General features: G+C 40.7%; 1 protein-coding gene across 8 annotated transcripts in view; it reads right to left on the reverse strand.

Annotated features, from left to right (window-relative positions):
* MICU1 (mitochondrial calcium uptake 1) overlaps positions 1-19,199 on the reverse strand; it is a 107,698-nt gene that overhangs the window by 45,886 nt on the left and 42,613 nt on the right. For 4 of the 8 annotated variants that reach the window (XM_075025413.1, XM_075025415.1, XM_075025414.1 and 1 more), the window contains 2 exons: positions 17,819-17,893; positions 5,837-5,951 (listed from right to left, as the gene is read on the reverse strand). In XM_075025413.1, coding sequence (XP_074881514.1) covers positions 5,837-5,951; positions 17,819-17,893 — 190 coding nt within the window. Of the gene's footprint in view, positions 1-5,836; positions 5,952-6,869; positions 6,889-7,179; positions 7,246-17,818; positions 17,894-19,199 lie in introns of those variants that run through there. The other 4 variants (XM_075025418.1, XM_075025419.1, XM_075025417.1 and 1 more) reach the window with 3 other exon arrangements.

Below are 19,199 nucleotides of genomic sequence, written 5' to 3' on the forward strand. Positions count from 1 at the left end.
TTTAAATAGCTAAGGACTATTTCTTACCGCAATAAAGAATCAGAATTACCTCTGAAATAATACAAATGCATCATTTTAAAACCTAAATATACAAATCCCACTAAAATACAGACTGAAGCTTTAAAGCAGTCTAACACCCAGAAAATCAAGTTTTCATTTGATTTTCAAATTCCAGTTAAAATCTAAAATCTAATGCTGCTTTCACAAGTGGGAAACAGGTCTTTCATGCCTGGTAGAAGTACACCCTATTCTATTACTGGCACACGTTTGGGGTAGGTGTTACTTCCTAACAGCACGAGCCAGATTGCAGCGGCTGGACTGTCACTCCTGGCTCACCGGTGCAGCTCCACACGTGGGGAAAGGGGTAGGAAGTGGCTCACAAGGAACCTGCTGCCATGCAAAGTAAAAATACCACTGTTACTAATAGTAAGAAAAGCCCTAAACAACCTAGACCAAGAGAAATGAAGTTTTTGTTAGTTCTACACTCTAAATCCACGCTGGAGGTTCACATGCCTGAACCCAGGCACATGGTTTCAAGCCCTACTTGAGTACCAAGCTCCAAGGTTACTGAGCTGCACATGCTCACACTGCCACCACTGACAGTGAGAGGTGCCCAACAGAAAGCAAAGAAGGGGTTAACTAGTACAGTTGACAGGTAAAATCCTAAATAAACTGTCCTGTTGTACAGAAAAACATGGATTGGACACATGCGTCGGGAAGAGCTAAAGGATCTGGCATGTGAACGGATGCTCCAATCCACCCTTTAGAAAGCTGTACCATGACAGTGCGCTACCTTCAGATACAAAAATTCACACCAAGCATGCAGTATACTTTTCCTTGGAGCGATGTCCCAGATAACGCCATTTTTAATCTTTCTTCTATTTAATCAATTAAAAAAATTAAAGAAAAAATATTGCTGTTTCACTTTTCTATTTTGTTTGTTAGCTTGTGAACCAAAGCAACTGTGTAATTTTGATACCAAATTTTGTATTTTGGTTTTAACGTCAATGACAAACGTACGCCTCAGTTTGAGACATTTGAAAGAATGTGACAGCGCCTCGGCCAGCATACGAGACTTACTTTCAACAGCTTCTCTTCAGTTACCACATGACTCACAGAGCATTGCTGGAAATCAAGATTCCCTCTTAAATGCCTCTCTGAAATAAGGATGTGGAAACAAGCTGTTGAAATGGCAGCTCTAGACAAAGGCCATTGAAGTTGTGCTCTCCAGGGAACCCCTGGAGAAAGAGGACACCCCAAACATCTGCAGGTTCTGTGATATTGCTTTGAGCGACACAAAATTACTCTATTTCCTAGTTCTACAGAGATAATCATGAGTAAGTTTCTGGAACTTCTTCATCAGACTAACAAGTGCTGCACGCAGAGTAGTCCTTCTCTGCTGCAAATTTACCGTCCTCTGTGATACAGGAGGTTGTTGGAGATCCATCAGCCCATCACACCATGCAAATACAAGGGATGAAGAGATGAACAGAGAAAGACCAAATGAAGACTGCAGGCAGAGAGGCTGATAGAGCATCCCATGCCCTAGTGTCAGTTTTCAAACTGGAGAGATCAAGCTCTGCTTAGGAAGATCTCAAACTGCCAATTGCGAGAAATCCATCCCGTTTCTGTCCTGTCCTTCAGCATGGCTACCAGCCCAGGGCGGAAGTGGGATGCTGAGCCAGAGAGGCCTCGGTCTGACATGAAGCGACCAGGCTTACATTTGGAAGTTGGGACATCCCTTGGAAGAGGATCTCTGTGTTGCTCGGACACATCTTGGAAAACCCACAAAGCAGCAACTGGGCTGGCAGAAAGGTATTGAAGACATCCCTGCATCATACAGTGTGGATGAGATGTCCCATGTTTATCCATGTAGGTAAATGGACGGTCTTGAAAGTTTACAGTAAAGATAAAATTAACATGAACAGGACCACAAACAAAAATATTCCTATAAACTCAAAGCAACCTTCTGTCTCCTTTTCTTGTAGGCATGAGCCCTATGGCACTTAGTGCTGTTTTGCAGGATTAAAACACCACTGGTAAGATAACAGATCTCACTCGTGGCAGGGAAGGAGGCTGAAGACATTTGTGTCAGCCAGGAATACATATTCAAAATAGCCACAGTGCAAACAGATCCTGGAGATCATGTCGCCTGCATGCAGCAGTGCAGGAGAGCACACCATGGCACCTCCATTGCAAGGACCTGCACAGCACTCAATAACTGGCCAGAAAATACCTTCCAGAGCTAGATGGCTTGGGGTTTATTTCTTACACAGGGGAGAGAGGGAAAAAAAAAAAAAAAGAAGAAAAAGTGACTCTATCCTAGGCAAGAGGCCTCTTGCAGGCCAGTACACCTAAGGGATGGCAGCACATCACGCTCTAGAAAGAACCCCCAGGAGATGGGAGAAGGAGCTGCAGGCCTGCTACAAGAGCCCTGGCAAGAGAGTAATTACTTTGGCTTGAGCCAATGCTATTTAGCTTTCCTCCAGGAGGAGTAAATCCAGACACAGCGACAGTCCAATTACGGGAACAACACCGACTTATTCTTTTAATGCCCAGCTCCCTTCAGTACCTGCTAATCAAGTAGGCATTAGCACGCCTGGACAACAGGCCACATTTGCTCTGAAATTGCAGTCACTGATGATGGAAAAGCTCTTTCTTGCCTTCCTTCACCTGTTCTACAAGTCCAAAAGCAAAAACCTCTTTGGCTGGGGAAGAAATGTGTTTGCTTTCCTATGACAGTTGAAGGACCCAGGGGAAATCCCATTGGCATTTTGCTTACCCTGTGTTTTGCTCATCTTTCTACCTCTACCCCAAAACATGGGGAATGGCTGAAGGACCAGAAACCGTGGGGCATCCTCAAGGCCACTCAGCTCTTACTGCCTTTAATAGAAGGCCGACTTTCTGAAGCAGTTAACTGCTATTTTATTAGTTGTTTTAAAAATACATTTTCACAGAAACTCGGCAACCGATGAGAACAGACAGTGCTAGAGCGAGAAATCAGTTGTAAATAAAATATGGTGACAGACTTCATTTTCTGTGCAATATGCAAACAGCTCTCTGCGAGCAACATACAGATGAAGCCTCCAGTCCTCTCTCCTCCTCTCCCTCCCTGGCAGCTGCCACGCAGTCCGCGTTTCAGAGGATACAACTAAAGCGAGCTGAAGCTGCAGAGACAAATTAAATTGAATGCTTTGGTAAAGTGCTCTCAAAGCCTGGCAGTGCTTTCAGTAGAGCCAGGGAGATTGGCAGGAGCCTCCTTCAGCAGACTTGCTGGACACGATGCTCCTGAGGAGCACAGTAACGCAAAGCCCTTGGGGTTTCTTGTTTTCAGACATTATCGTTGATCAGTTTTGAGTTCAATAAGCCAGCCCAGACCACGACTGATCTCTCTCCATCACTTCTGAGCACAGCAGAGGAGCTCTCCCTCCTGCCGCCTCCCACCCCCAGACCCAATCTCACACTCCCCTTCTGATTCCTGCTGTAGTGCTCAATCCACCACCTTCCTTCTCAACTGTTTAGCGGCTTTTAGCTATTTGATGTAATCTGCAGATTGCTCTTGTCCAGACACTGTCTTAATGTTTTGGTTATTTAAACAACAGTGAGAAAACCAATATTGAACACTCAGGTTTAAGATGTATTTTCCTCATTCTATTTTTTTTTATTTCCCAGGGAAAAAAAAAAATAAAAATCAGACACTACTGGATTCCTGCAAGGTAGTGTTTACTAGTAAGAGAGTAAACTAGCATGGCATAACCGTGAATTTGCCATCTAGCCACAGGGCAAAGTTTGTTTGAGAGTTTTATTTTTATAAAAGCAAATGCTTTAAAAATGAAACCAAAACTCTTCCTCTGGGGAATGACTGTTTGACAGTAGCTTCAGAGACATTACTCCATCCTCAATAACCATTCAGCAACCTCCCCAAATACCTCAAAGTCAGACTAAAAGTCCTGGAACACTTTTTTTCTCCTCTTTTTTTTTTTTTCCCTTTTTGACAGCTCCTGCCTTGCCCATCCTTCACATTGTTCCTCAGAGCACACACCACCCAATTCTGTCTCCTGTCATTAGTCTGATTCCCCAGTGACTGCAAACACGTTTAAAAGCCCAAAACCAAGAGCAAAAACCCCTGTCCCTCCCACACAGCCCTCCAAAACAAGGCTGGCTGCTAGTCTAACAGAAGGTGGTCCCTTTTCTTCTATTCTCACAACAAAGAAATTAAACGGAAGCCAGAACAATTTCTCTTACTGCTGCCTGCAGAAGCACATGAAATTAATTTTGCGCCCCATGTACCTGATTAGGGGGTTGTTCACCACCAGCACAGCCATAAAGCCAAGGGTATGAGCATTTTCTAAACTGCATTCAGTAATGTGATACAACAGGTTTGAGAGTTCATTGTCATCTATGGAGACTCAGATGAAAAGGCCCTGCTACACAAGTGAAAATACCTTAGATAATTTTGGCACAGGCAAGACTAATTTAAGAAAGGAACGGCAAAAGTCTTAAGAGTCAGTTCTGAGACTCAGTCAAACAAAAAAGCAGATTAAAATCATAAAACAAATTCCCTGGCTTGAACTAGCTTTATCTCTCAGTGTTTGCTTCCACAACATGAAGGTCACATACATGTCTTTCCCCACCATGTCCATTTGACAACAAACAAGACCTCGAACAGGGCTTCTCCCTGGTAATAGATCCTCTGAAATGCCATGTTCAGTAAATGACAAACTGCCTCTTTCATTTGTCCATGTTACAGCATGCAAGAATAAGGGGAAAAAAAATAAAGCACCTGTTGCTTTTACAAAATATCAGTGAATTACCCAGCTGACTCCCTGAACAGCACAGAGCAGGTAGCAATGGCGATCTACAGTAAACTGGGAAGTGTCCAGCCTTTTTAATTCCTGTAAATAGGTCATCATGAAACACATACTTACAAGATTAGATGGCCAAATTTTCTCTCTTTCTTCTTTTTTTTTTTTTTTTTTTTTAAGGTCTGAAAATAAAATGTCTCAAGTTCATTTGGACAGCAGCATGTTCCCCCTCACCCCACAGTTTCTAATGGGGCTAAAAAATAACTGGAATTTCTGACGACTTCCCTGTTTGCGACAAGCACCTTCCAAGCAGCTAGAGAAGCTCTGCAAATAAGGTTTTTAACTTGCTTTTCCCATAAAGAAAGTCTAGAAATGCCATTTGACACCACCAAAGGCTTCAGTTTCACTGTTTCTTGCCAACAAAGCAAACTTTTAAGTGCCAGCACTCCAAGTGCAGAAGACTTTGCTGGAACAGATTAGCAGATCACAGAAATATCACAAATGCAAGTCAAGTGCAGCAGGATGAAAAGACAGAAGGTATCTAATGATACTTGTTGAAACGTAAATGGCTTAGCTTCTCTCCTCATTGGATTACATCATGCACAAGCCTGAACTTACCCAAGTGAAAATATAGCTGGAGAAGAGAGTTTGTACAGTCTTGTAACCAGTGAAGAGCTGGAAAGCAATGTTAATCCAAACACACGAATATCATATGAACACAACTCAAGAACACATCTCCATTTCAGTTTTGAACAGCAGGTCAAATGACTCATTCAAAAAAAAAAAAGCCACATATTAAAATGAGAAATAAATCTTCAAAAGTCATTGATCTGCTTATCTTTCTGAACCACTCGAAGCTAAGTCTAAACCAGATGAAGCAATAGCAATTATTCACTTAGCTCGAGTTTCAAGCAATCAAGAATTCCTTTTAGGGAAATGTACGTAGACAACAATAGCAAACTCATTGCTTGTCAAAACTTAAAAAAAAATAAATCAGTAATTGCAGAAGAAAAAAAACCCACTGTACTTACTGGAAAGGACTGTGGTGAGGAAGATGTAGTCGGAAAAAGAAATGAGTCCACATTCTCCAAGCGCATAAAATATGCTGTCCTCATCGGCAAACTTCTCTCGCTCCTGGGACAGTTTCTATTTATTCATCCAACCCACACCCCAAAAAGAGAAAATAAAGCAATTGATTAAATAGAGAAACAGAAGGCTTTATTTGTAACCTTACCACCAATAAGCCATTCCACATACACACACCCCTACTATCTCCATTCGTATTCAGTGGACCTTTTCCAGCCTTCAAATCTGTCAGAAATGCTCTGCAAAGATCAGTGCTTCTCCATCTCAGATGAGGGATAAGGACTTGCACAATATTAATTAGTTGGTTTAGCCTAGCTGAAATATAGATAAATGAAACTATGTCCATTTTGCTTAAGCTTGTCTGAATCTTTGAGATATTAGTGTTATGGAAATCAGATTTTTTAATACAGGATTCAAAAAGGAAATCATCGTATTTCACTAAGAGCATTTTAGTTATACTCTGTTGTAGCAATAGCCAAGAAAGAACTATTTCACATTAATATAAAGTATGATCAAAGTTATCAAAAATGTGTAGTTATCAGAAGCACACGATTCAGGAGCTCACTAGGAGGACCAGGACTGATATCAATCTCAATCTCTCTCTCTTGCACCAGTTCAAAACCTTGTGTCTTATCAGCTAATCTCCCTTACTAAACTAAAAATCCAAGTCCCTTTGATCTGCTGAAGCTTCAAAGACTGAAAAGGATCCATAAAACTGTTAGGAGATACACACTGAAATCCACACTGGTGATCCATTTTAAGAACATAGCAGGAGAAGGTAGACACACACACACACACAAGAATATGAAATTAATATAAAGAAAAGTAGGCATGGATGAGGTTATTCCACAGAAACCAGGTCATGCAAGCACAGAAGCATGGTGAAAGCAAGGCTGAATTTAGGAACAGTTTTAGGAAAAACCACTGACAAACACCACCACATGGGGGTCCAGCTACACAACTGTCCCCCACTGTTACCTCTGTCTAGCGGAGATCCCATCATATACAAGATAAAGGAAAGAAAACTGGTTAACCAACAATAAAATAAGCAGGCAAAACATAACATCAAGTTGAATGGTTAGACTTGCGAAGAGCAAGAAAGTTTTGAAGCAACCAGGTCGTTGCTTTGACTGGGCACCATTAAGAAGCCTAAGACATCCCAGCAAGAGTTAGCATGTAGCCTCTCTGGGTCAGATCCACTGTCTGTAGCTGATGTCTCTCATCCACCTCAGGTTTGTTCTTTGTTTGGTTTTTTTTTTTTTTTTTTTTTTTTTTTGAGAGAACTCACCATTGTATGTGACTGCAGAGTGGGGATGAGCTCAGCTAATAATTTAGATGAAAATTTAACCCGTATCTGGCTCGGAAACCACAAGAAAAGAGACAAAAATAATCATATAGATCACCAAAAAATACAGTTTCCAAAGAAAAGAAGTTCAGCTCTATTGATCAAATAAAACTCTTCTGAGTAGCTCTGCCTTTACCATCTGGAGAGAGTCAGGAATTTAATAAGAGGCAAATCACTAACAGCAGACAACACGCTAATGGCATTCATTTCATGCAAGATAACTGCTATTTATGCTTATGGGATACCAGGTTGAAGTATCATTTACTGAAAAAAAAAACGTTTTTGCTTCCCTTCCCATCAAGATGGATCCAAAGCAAAATTACACTGATGCTTATGGTAAGGACAGATAAACAATGTCTGGTTTTCCTTTAAACTGAAGGGAGTATTTGTGGAGAAAGTAGTTTTCTGCAATTGCTGCCGGCAGTGTTGCCAGTAGCATCTCACCTGCTCGTGTGATTTATTGCCTCTTCCTCTGATTGCCTGTCTTCAGCAGCGTTTATCATAAACTAGCTATTAGCATCCTACTTCACCTGCTCAAAGGATCCCATGAAAAAGTTCCAGAGGTTGGTTTATTATTTTTTATGGCTTTTTTTTCTGCACTTAAAATTCATAGTCAACATCAAACTGCTCAAAATATTCCTCATAAGAGGCAAACCACATCCATAGAGTAACAATAAAAGAAGTTATTAAGATAGCTGCTCTCTGAAATACAAAGGTGTAGACAGATGGGAGGGAGAAGAACTTACTCATTTGCATCTTACTTCAAGCAAGCAAAGTAAAAATTTTTATTTATTTTAAACAAGCATCTACTTGTCAGAAACCTGGGGAAGGGGAACATACGCTGTGACCATGGTGTTCAGCCTGCCTACAGCTAATAGGAAAGGGATTTCCCCCACTGACCTTAATAGAAGAAAATAACAACTGACCTGATTGGTAAGATTTTCAGGCTCCTAGCACTGGGAGAACATAAGTTAAAAAAAAATTCACAACTCTCCCCTTTATTTTCTTCTGGCTCACTGAAAAGCTGCATGTTTGATTGCTTTCCATGAAGTATGTGGGAAGCTCACCCTGCTATGAGAAAGGATGCAAGCATCCTTCTCAGGGGTTGCTCCTCACCATGAAACATTATATTCTACAGAATTATATCATAAACCCCAGGAAAAAAAAAAACAAAATAAATTAAAAAAAAAAAATCAATCTACCTACTTTACAAAGCACAATGTGGACTGTTGTGATCCCTCAAAGCTCAAGGTGGAAAAACCCATAGTCAGAACGCACATCTAAAACCACTGTCTGTAGACCTTGAGCTTCTTTTCCACACGCTACTTTCCTTCCAGCATACTCTACCATCTTTTCTAGCCAGAAAGATAATGCATGCAATCAGAAAATGTAGGGAAAAAACCCTTTCCAAGCCTCCATCCTCTTTTAGGGACATGTCACCTTCACAATTAGTTATCCACACAATTTCAGGACAACTTTCACATTTCATACCCTTTTGTATCTGAACACAAGCTGATTCTCAAAAAGCTCAGTTAAAACAGTCAAATGTCTTCCATGTAAGACTTTTTTTCTGTATTAAATCCATTTCCAAAAACAGAGTAATTGGTTAAGATCATTCAGCACACCCAAAAAACATTCAAAACTGAGCATTCACAAGTGAGCAAGCCACGGGGAAACAGCTTACAATTATGATGTATTTTTTAATCGAGCAGTAGATTCATATTAAACAAGCACACAAATGAGCAAACATCCAAATTCACAAGTAAAAAGACACCTAAATATACCATTGCTTTCAGCACAAGCGTGGCTGTGTAAGTTCAGTGAAAAGCCGCCAGTCCAGTCTTAGTGGACTAAAACTTATTACAGGCATTCAGGCAGATTTTCTTACAATACCAGACATTGACAACAGGTAAAAAAAAAAAAAAAAAAGTAATTGTATTTCAAAATACAAAGCTTGGTTTGCCCTTTCCAGCTCAGGCTCCAAGCCCAACAAACAGCACCAGAACATGGGTTGAACATATCAATAACAGTGACCAGCCTCCCTCAAACCCGTGTGCTGTAGAAAACCTGGTTGCATGCCATATGCAGACAACTCTCCAGACTTGTGTTACAGGCTGGCTGCAAGCAAGCAAAGCACCCAAAGATATATCACAGACTTCACATTCTAGCCCAATACTGATCTACTGCTGGAGCCTCCCTCAAGCCAAGCATATGGTACAGCTCTCAGGTAACAGAATTTGGGGGAAAAAAAACCCCCATTAATCCCTTCCATTCCTTGCCAAATATTACCTTTACTTTGGATTTAAAAATTATTTTCTCAGGGCTGAGTGAAGAGTGAAACATGTTAATACGTAATTATGCAAGTCTGAAAAAAAAGATGTATTTTTGCAAATTAAGGGATGCCTTCTCTGCAAAGGCAGAGACAGATGCCAAGGTGCAGTGCTGGTGTTTGCTCTGCATTCCTAACTCACATTTAGAAAAGCCTTATCAGCTAAATCCTTGCAGCTCCACTTCATTTTGCATTTCAGAAACTACTTATTGTGCAGCACTTAATTTGCCACTTTGGGAAGAACACATTCTCGGTAAGTCACTTAAGAGTTGACAGTCTGTGTTTCAATCTGGAGAAGAAACTACACTTTTGGCACATTTATTCAAATAACTTGTGTAGGTTTCAACATCACCTTTTTACTTAAATTCCTGAAGCTTTGGTTCATATATCAGCCTTATGCGACCACTCCACAGTGACTTATGCCTTCCAAAATGACAATAAATATCAAAGTGCATGCAAGATAACGAGTATTTATCCAAAACCAGAAAGTAAATTTGCAAATTAATAAGGAAATTTAGATGAAGCATAACCATCTTTTATTGACAAATGTCATCATACTCAGTTTGTTCCTTTTTAAAAGAAATACTTTAAGGTTACCAATATTGTGTAAGCAAATACAAAACCATGAATGTTTCAGGGAAGTCACCTTGCTGCAAAGCATTTCTCTTTCAGTCCCAACTGACCACCTTCGGTTATGCAAACCATTTAGAAGACATCTATTAATGTATTTCTTTTACAGTTAGCTGTAGGCATATAGGAAAATAAGTTAAAATGCTCTATGTTCAGCGTTAAAAAGAAATACTCTCTTTTCCACAGTAGGAGTTTCCAAAAAATCTGTGTTATAAGTTGGCCTAATATAGACAATCCTTGTTTCTCAGTTTTCTGGCTTTATAAGGTAAAGATGACTTTCTGTATTATTGCAATTTTGTATACATGTCTCTTTACAAATGAAATCTCTTTAACAAGAGGAAAAGAACCCCACGTTAGGACTTGTGCCCATAACATTAAGCAGTACGCATAGACATGATGCACTATTAGTCCTTCCTGCTTGCACATGGCTTGATACCTTGGGCTTAAATCAGTAGACAGCACCCTTATAAATAAAAAACTATTAGGAATCCTTCTAAGGATGGGAAAACAAATCTTTTCACAAAATTTATTGGTCAATCCATTTAATTAATGCATTTTAAACACTCTTTAGCACCTACCACACAGATTGTTTGACATCTTTAAAAATATTAGCTAGCACCTGCCATCTCATTAGTGCTATGCAACATTTAAGTGTGCAGTGACGTGGCTCCTATTTGCCTGGTCCAGCAGAGCCTGCAGGACAGCACTGTGTTGGCACGGACTCCTGTGCTCCTTCCCGAGCAAGGCTGTTTAAAATCTGGGAAGATAGATACCAAGCCGCTCACTGACTAATGGGTTTGCAGCAGATGCTCTGCATTAGTCTATCACACAAGATAGATAAGGGAAAACCCTTAAGAAATGCCAGTGAAAACTGCAGGCAATGCAGCCTGCTATGCTAACTAAAAATATTAATGCTTTGAACTCCGTCTGCATCAAAATGCTCAACTGGAGGCTCTGAAAGAAGAGAAATTTTTAATTTTTGCTCATTTTTTTTGAAGATACAAACTTTAAAGAATCAAAGCCATGTATTCAGAGATTTCATGACAACTCATGTTGGCACCTCGCTACCTACGTTAAGAAAACTGAAATAAAGAATTAAAAAGGCTTTCAGAATCAGATTTAAAAATTGAGCCTTTCAGCCCAGATGTTCAAAAGCCCTTTAAGGAAAAAGAGATAGGGGAGGTCCCTCTGTGTTATGAAACAAAGACAAAAAAAAAAAAAAAAAAAAAAAGGACTTGGGGGAGAATTGAGGGCTTTAGAGTTTTGAAAGCTACCTTTATAATGTGGATGCAAAATAAGTCATTTTAGGTGCACTGGCTGGGATTTTTTATATCACTTTTTCTATATCACTAAATAAAAGAGTGTTTAAGGTTATGATGGAAACAGCACAAGGACTTTCTAGAAGTCATAAACCTCTTTTTGCAGTGGAAAGTTCACAGCATCACTCCTAGTGGCTCTAAATAATTTACTATGAAGTCTACATACTAACACAGGCAAACACAAACAGATTCTGCATGGCAAATCATGGTGGGTGAGTGTTAGCATAGGAAAATGCTTAAAATTTACTGTTGGCAGACAAATACTGCAGCTTATGACCTTTCAAGAGTATATTTTGATATAGATTTTTTTAAAACCTTTGATTTGGAGGTTATTTTATCTGTATATATACACAGTGGGACAAAAATACAGAGCGGGACATGAAGTTGTTCTGCATGCTCTCTCCCTCCAAGTTTGAATTTGGACACGTACAGAGAATCAAAAATTAGGTAACAATTATTACTACAGGTGGTCTCCTGAGACTGGAAAGAGAAATCTGCATTCCCTCCTTCCAGCAAGGCTGTAAATATTCATCACCTTTAAAACAAACAGCACCTGAAACGCAAGGCCAGCATTCTGTACGACCAAGAAAAAAAAAATGACACAGACTTTCCCGACCTTTCACAGGCAGCAGACCCACTCATGCAAGGGAGAAACCCCTGCTGGAAAAGCAAATAGGAAATGCCTCGGAAAAGGGACAGTCTACGCTTCTGCTCCCCTCCATTGAACTCACTCCTCTGCAGGGTAATGAAATCACAATCTGTAGGACCACAGCAGCATTCATCATGGAAATTTGATGGGGGAGGATTAAAATTAGGTCCTTGATGTCCCAAATCATGCTTCTAAAATGAGTTGACTTTTGACACCTTTGAATTTAAATGGCTGCTTAGGCCTCCAGATGGAAATCAGGATACTGCCTTCCCTCATCTCAGCCTGCATTACCAAGATGAACTCATTATGTTGATAATGCACACTGCTAGTTTTCTCAGATAAAAATTCCAGTGTGAAAGTACACAAGGAAAATTATAATTCTGTATAGAAAGCAAGTATTAAACATTGGCTCAGATGATGAGGTTGGGGCCATACACTCAGTACTTATCACCCACCAAATGAGAAAGGGGGTTGGGGAAAAAACACATGTAATCACATAATTAGAGATTGTCTTCGCAATTGCAAACGGTGTAAGGAACCGAATTAAGATACAACTAAAAATCTTACCATTCCCTTCCCCTCTCTCACACCTCCTTTCTTCTTCACTTGCTTCTCCCATCCAGACCTCCCCTCTTTCTGTAGTCAGGGAGGTCAAGCACCTCCTAAAACATTCCCTCCCACCCTGCTCCATCCACCCTCCTTCCCTCTGCCCTTCTCCCTACTAACTCCATGTTACCCAAGGACAGAGTTTTCAGAGCTCAGTTTTGTATCCCTCAAGTATTAAGCATTAATCTAACGCCAGCAAAACTATCAAAGAAATTAAAGCCAAAAATGATCCCATAAACCACTTTTTGATTACAAGACTGCATACGCCCACTAAGAGCACTTTATCACCAAGTTGCTTGGTTTTTTGCTAACTTCCCCTGTGAATTTCATTAAGGTCACAAAGCAAAAGGCCAAACTGAAAGCATTGAGTACATGTCCCTCTTTACTTAGTAATACTGAACGAACCTCCCTCTGCTTTGTAGTTCCTTTTCTTAGAAACCATCTTATGAACTATAGCATTCAAGTATCTTCTTCCTAAAATAGTCTTTAATATAGTTCATTCTACATAGTTCTGTGACTTGCAAAACTCAAGAAAGTTTTCAAAACTAACTCTTCCCCAAACCTACACACCTTCAAATACATTATGTTTCCCCACAGCATTTGGCCAGAGACACCTGTCCTTTCTGACAGAATAAAACTAACTTTATGGTCTCGAGCAGAAAAAGCCATTTTCCAGAGCCAGCTCTATTGCAGCCTCATCAAGCTGCAAAGTAAGTCAAAAGCCTCAAAAGACACCATGAAAACAGGAGGACAGGGAGATACACATTTGAGCTTTGCTCAAATATGTCCCCATTAATAAAGCCATGTATTAATGGTTACCCTGAGGACTTTACTCTTAGCAAGCCAAATTCAAGTATTCTGAAATAAATCCTTTAGGCTGAGGATCAAGGAGAGGATTCAGGATTATTTATTGAAGGAGCAGGGAGAAAGGGTGAGCGTACACTGTCCCTTTTACACGAAAAGTGCATATTATGAGGTCTGAAGCACAAACTAATCAAAGCACATGCTATCTGCTTTGTACCTGCCAGAAATCCTGGTGGAAGGGGAGAGGGTTAGAAAAGGGAAGAAAATGAGGGAATGCTTGGTTACACCAAAAAAAGCAAACCGTAATTAGAATAAAGACACAACTATCAGAGACATTAGTAGCTGGAAGAAACACCCACCAGGTACCTAGAAACCAGAATAAAAGAGGACATACAGCAACCAGAGCATTTTAGTAGTATCTGCCAAACAAGCCCTGTGAAAACGAGCAACAGAATTAATGGTACAAAAAGATAACAGCAAGTAGAGCTCTGTCAAAACTGAAATACACCACGAACGTTTGGTAGAGGAGGCAGGAAAGGATGAAGCGTGTTCTGTATGTGGACATAAAGCAACCAAGGTGTCCACAGAGATGTTTGTGCACCATGCATTTACCTGTGTTAGAAGCAATTAAGTATTTTCTTTGATGAAATTTGTTTTTATTAAAAACAAGCCAAGAGACGAACTTGCAGTTCAGTATCTGCACAGGTCCCAGCGAACAGGGAAAAGCGGTGAGGAACACAAGAGTAACTCAAAACTGCTAACCAGAGCAGATGGGAGGGCCAAGTTTGGCCAGGAGGAGAAAGCTAGCAAGCAAAGAAACCCACAAACATGGACAGTGATGTCAGCAAAGAAAGTCAAGAAGAGAAAAATTGTGTTAGCTCAGCTCAGATTTGCTGATTATCTGCAATAAACTGCATCTCTGCTTGGCTCCACAAAGGGTCACAGGCAAGAATTACCTCCCACCAGTTTGTTATGACGCTTTTGGGGATGACAGAGGAACTTTCATATAAACAAGCATAAGGTTATTATCTATGTAAGAGGGTGCCTCCTGGTTATTATGTAAATATTACCTGCACTGAGATCAGAAGGTGAAGGAATTTAAAAGTGGGAAATCTGAAATTGGACAGTGATGTTTTACACATATTATGGACTGGGATAGCTGAATGCTTCAAGGTATCTCCAAGCAAGCCACAACCTAGACTCAGCAGCTCAAACTGCTGACACTGGGGACTCATTTATTTCAAACAGTCTTACAACAGACATTGGCAAAACCTCATACAGTTGGATTTAGAGGACTCCTCACCTGTTTTCATTGCATCTAAGCCAGAGAAAGTACCGAGTATCCTTCTCAGTTAACAGGCTCAGTAAATCAACTGCACACGCACTTACACTGCTATTTACCGAACTGCAATACCTTGCCTTTATTTAGGTATCATTTAGAGTTGCATCCTTTCAAATCCTTTCAGAGGCACTTAAACATCACAGGAGCTCAGAGCTCTGATCCAGTGTTTGGCTTCTGAATGACAACAGGACTTTGAACTTGTCTCGCTGCAAGCTTGGGTCTACAGCAGCTTACACCACTCTGATGGAAGTCTCACGCTCCAGCCTTGGCTCACACACAAAGCAAAGGACCCCAGAAATTGAGGATAATAAACAAAAGCTCCTTTCCCCCCCTCTTTCAACCTGGCAGCAAGATCCTTCAGTCCACCAGAAAAGGATGGTCCATCTACCTCCAGTCCTTTCCATGGGGATCCTTCCTGAGTACATTTTTCAGGCTCCTCTGCTCCCGAGATGTTGTTTAAATCATCTGGCAAGAAATATTCCTCCTGAGCTGACTCCCAGCAACTCCTCTTTAATGAACACACACCTCCAGTTACAGGGCCTTGGCAGGTAAGAGTAGTTTAAGCTAACCATTGTACTGGCCCATGATACAAGCCTGCATTGTACGGTGGAAGCATATTTCAGATTTTTTACTGGCCCTTACAGAAACCATCTGAAGTATTTTCCTTTTCCTTCATTTTGCTATTGCTCTGCATTACTCTACGGCATTCCCAAACATCTGGAGATGTAAATATAAATGCTGGCAGGAAATACTTAATTCATAAATTTAATTAGAAGGCATTGAAAGCCTCTGTAATTACTTACTGCAGCAAGGGTAGCAGGAGGGTAAGCTGTTGCTGGTAGCTTGAAGGCTTTTGTTCATAGTAAGCAGCTGCAAGAAATTTTCCCCACAGGAGAACAAAAAAGAGCAAGTCAAGTGTATTCTGTATTAAACTAATAAGCCATCTAAGGTGGTTTTTTTTGCCTAAATAGGCTAGACGTCTCTTAAAAGCACTACATCTCGCCTTCAGTGTGAGCACCCAGCTGCACAAATACAGATCTATGCTATGCACACCTACCACATCCATTTTCTGCCTCTGCTCACACCTTTCCACCAGGCTGCACTGATGAAAGCTCAGCTGCACGATGCCTGGGAGCTCCCCTGTGGTGGCTCACCAGGATGGGGACCACACCAAAGGACCCAGGCGACAGGGCATAATTTTGCTCTCAGCAGGGTGGATATGCAGCTCACACTTTAGAGGAACACCACTAACAGCATCACTTCTTTTTTAATTTGAGAGATTAACCTTGTCAATCAATGCATAAAAAAAACCCCAAACCATCAAGTAAGCAGGGCACGAAAAATAAAATTTTAAACAAAATCCATATTACAACTTATGTAACATTAACAAAGCTCACACCACATTACACGTGCTGAGATATATAATTCTACTTAGCGAGAACTTACTCATCACTATCATCTTGCTAAGCAAGATGCAAGTAGCGAGTGACGAAACAGCACAATACCTCAGCTTGAAAATCAGACATGCAAAGAACATCTCCACATTATCCTCAAAAGCGCCCTTTCTTAAGCCCTAACGAACATTATGCAGCAGGGGAACAGCACATCCTAAATTAAATAGGACTTCACTCCTCCTAACCAGAGGCATGCTTTTCAAGACGGTAGGACAAGAGAAGGGACAACAGGAGATAATTCTCCTACAGATGGGTTAAAAAAGCATTTACTTTCCCACCGCCAAAATGCAAGAGGAGGAAAGAGACACAGTGGAAATGGAGCAGATGAACAGTTGTGGTCTGGATACCTTCACGCCACAGCACCGTGAGCTACACATTAGATTGTGTCTATTCTCACATGAGCCTTTTGTTCAAGCTCAATATAAACACTTTGAAATGTTTGCAGACTGATTAATACTTTTTTCCTACTCTGAATGAATAGTAATCAATGCCTCTTTTCCTCTGCTTTCCAGAGCTTGCTCCCCTGGGGGAAAAACTACTTAAACAAAAATGGAGCCAGGGACAGAGTTGCATCCCTACACACTCAGCCCAGCAGCAGGTCAAAGAAAAGTACAAGTTCATGTTGGCAAACAGATCTGACCAAGGGTTTTTGCTGGATGAGTGTCTCCAGGGTTTTTGGTCTCAGTCAGTGAAAAAGCATTTAGGCTCAAATTACAGGAGCATTGTTCCCATTAATAAGGCAGTAACATTTACCTCCCTCCCCATCAACTCTATAAATTATCACTAGGAAGAAGGAGGGGCAGGAAGAAGAAAAAAGAGGGTATTGTCTTCTCACCATAGCATTCAGTCACATGCACAGCAAGATGCTTCAGAAACTTGACACAACTACAATACAGAGGCACATCACTCCACAAAATCTTTTGGCAAGGCCAGTCCCCATCACTGCATGACAGCCAATTAGTTGTTTTGATGGTAGTTTTATGTAAATAAAATTGGTTCTGTGAAAAGAGCAGCTCATACATCTGCTTACTAATGCTGTAGCATTTAAATCTCAAACATATATGCTCAAAATTCACACCGATACTTTAAACATTGTCCTGTAGTATATAATTAAAATGCAACTGACTGCACAGCTGGTTCTATTCTTTTAACTAAATCTCTTTCTAAATTATTACTTGCATGCAACCCTGAGTATACATCTTTGCTTGGAACTAAAATTAATTCTCTTTTCTACTCTTCAACCAGGAACCTAGCCTGCAGATTGTCAGTACTTTTTAGTACAACAGCTTGCTTGTGTCTGACTGCCCAAATACTCCTTTCACCTTAAAAATGAAGAGGAAATTTCCAGTAAAGAGGCCTATTACTTTTTGAGCACACACCTATACTGCAAGTCCCATTACCTCTGCGTGACATTCCTAAGGATGCTTAGGGGAACGATGGACCTCTTACCCTTCCACTTGAGCTCATCAGCTCCGCCAATGCACAAAGGGAAAGCGCCAGAAAGTTGTCTCCAGGTAGAGGATGCTTTGATAACCCAAGAGGAATACATAGTTAGAAACAGGCAAGGAGGAAGAGATGCAAAAAGGTTTTATCCCTCGGGTGCTACTATGCAAGTGAAACTCGAATGAGTAAGGTCAGCTCTGCAGCACCTCAGCTGGTGCTTGACCGAGTAAAGACAGTGTTGTTTTTTAAACTAAAACCCAAAGCAAGCAATAAAATGAGAACAAGATGCTATCAGACAGATCAGTCTACCATCAGCTTCTTTCATTACCAAGGGAGAGCCAAGGCCCACTTATTTTATACTCTCCTTGAATTATCCTCTCACCTGGACATTACCGCTACCCTAATAGCCACAGCCAGATTTAGCTAGTCCCAAGGTGTCTTTAAGCAGACAGCCAAGCAAACAAGAACCTCTATTTCTTCATTTTCAACAGAGCAAACTGCTTCTAGGATGTTATTAGACTGTGGCAAAAAAAAAAAAAATAGGTCCCAAGAGAAGATAACAATGAAGAAAAGTCTATTGCAGTACCCTAAATCTGCTGCCTCACTTTCAGACTATCCAAACCACAGCACGTGGACATCCAAGTGCAGCACCAACATCTGTAACTTACATAAAAAGCAATTTCACTCTGCTACAGGTCAGAGCGAAAGGTGGGTAGGGCACAAGGCAAAGGCTACCTGTTCTCCACCCTTCAGCCAGCACAGATGTTCAACCCACTGAAAGGCAAGATCCTAAAAGCATGGATGACGATGCACAGTCGAGCACAGTACCTCAAACACTGACAGTGGGTTTTCAACACCCCTGCGTGGCGACTGTGTCCATCGCATCCAAATGCACTGCAATTCAAGCCCTCAGTGCTGAGGACCAAAGGACCAGAAAGTTGAGTTCAGCAAAGAGATTGCCTTTGGATCTTTTATCCAATGTGACAGGAACCGACTGTGGAGTGCTCGGGAACAGAGTAACGATTAGCAAAAATAGTGTGGGATTCGGCATTTCTTCTCTACAAACAAATCTTGTTTATGTAAAGCCTAAGGGATGAATGTGATAGCTTGACAAGATAAAATGATGAAAGTGAGTGGATGCATAATAGACTGTCATAAACCAGAGGGAGAAACATTTGATATTTTGCAAAGGATATATGTACTTTTTTTTTTTTTTTTTTAATTATGAAAAGCAGACATTGGTTTTGTAGCAGGGGGAGAAGAAAACAAGTGTTCACAACATGCGTCATAGTTTTATGCGTCAAAACTAACTGCCAAAATACTACCTTCCAATTGCCTGTTTTCAAACAAAATCCTGCTCTGCTGTCTGGGTAACCAGAGCACTTGT

The sequence above is a fragment of the Buteo buteo genome, chromosome 4, assembly GCF_964188355.1.
Source record: "Buteo buteo chromosome 4, bButBut1.hap1.1, whole genome shotgun sequence".
NCBI lineage: Eukaryota > Metazoa > Chordata > Aves > Accipitriformes > Accipitridae > Buteo > Buteo buteo.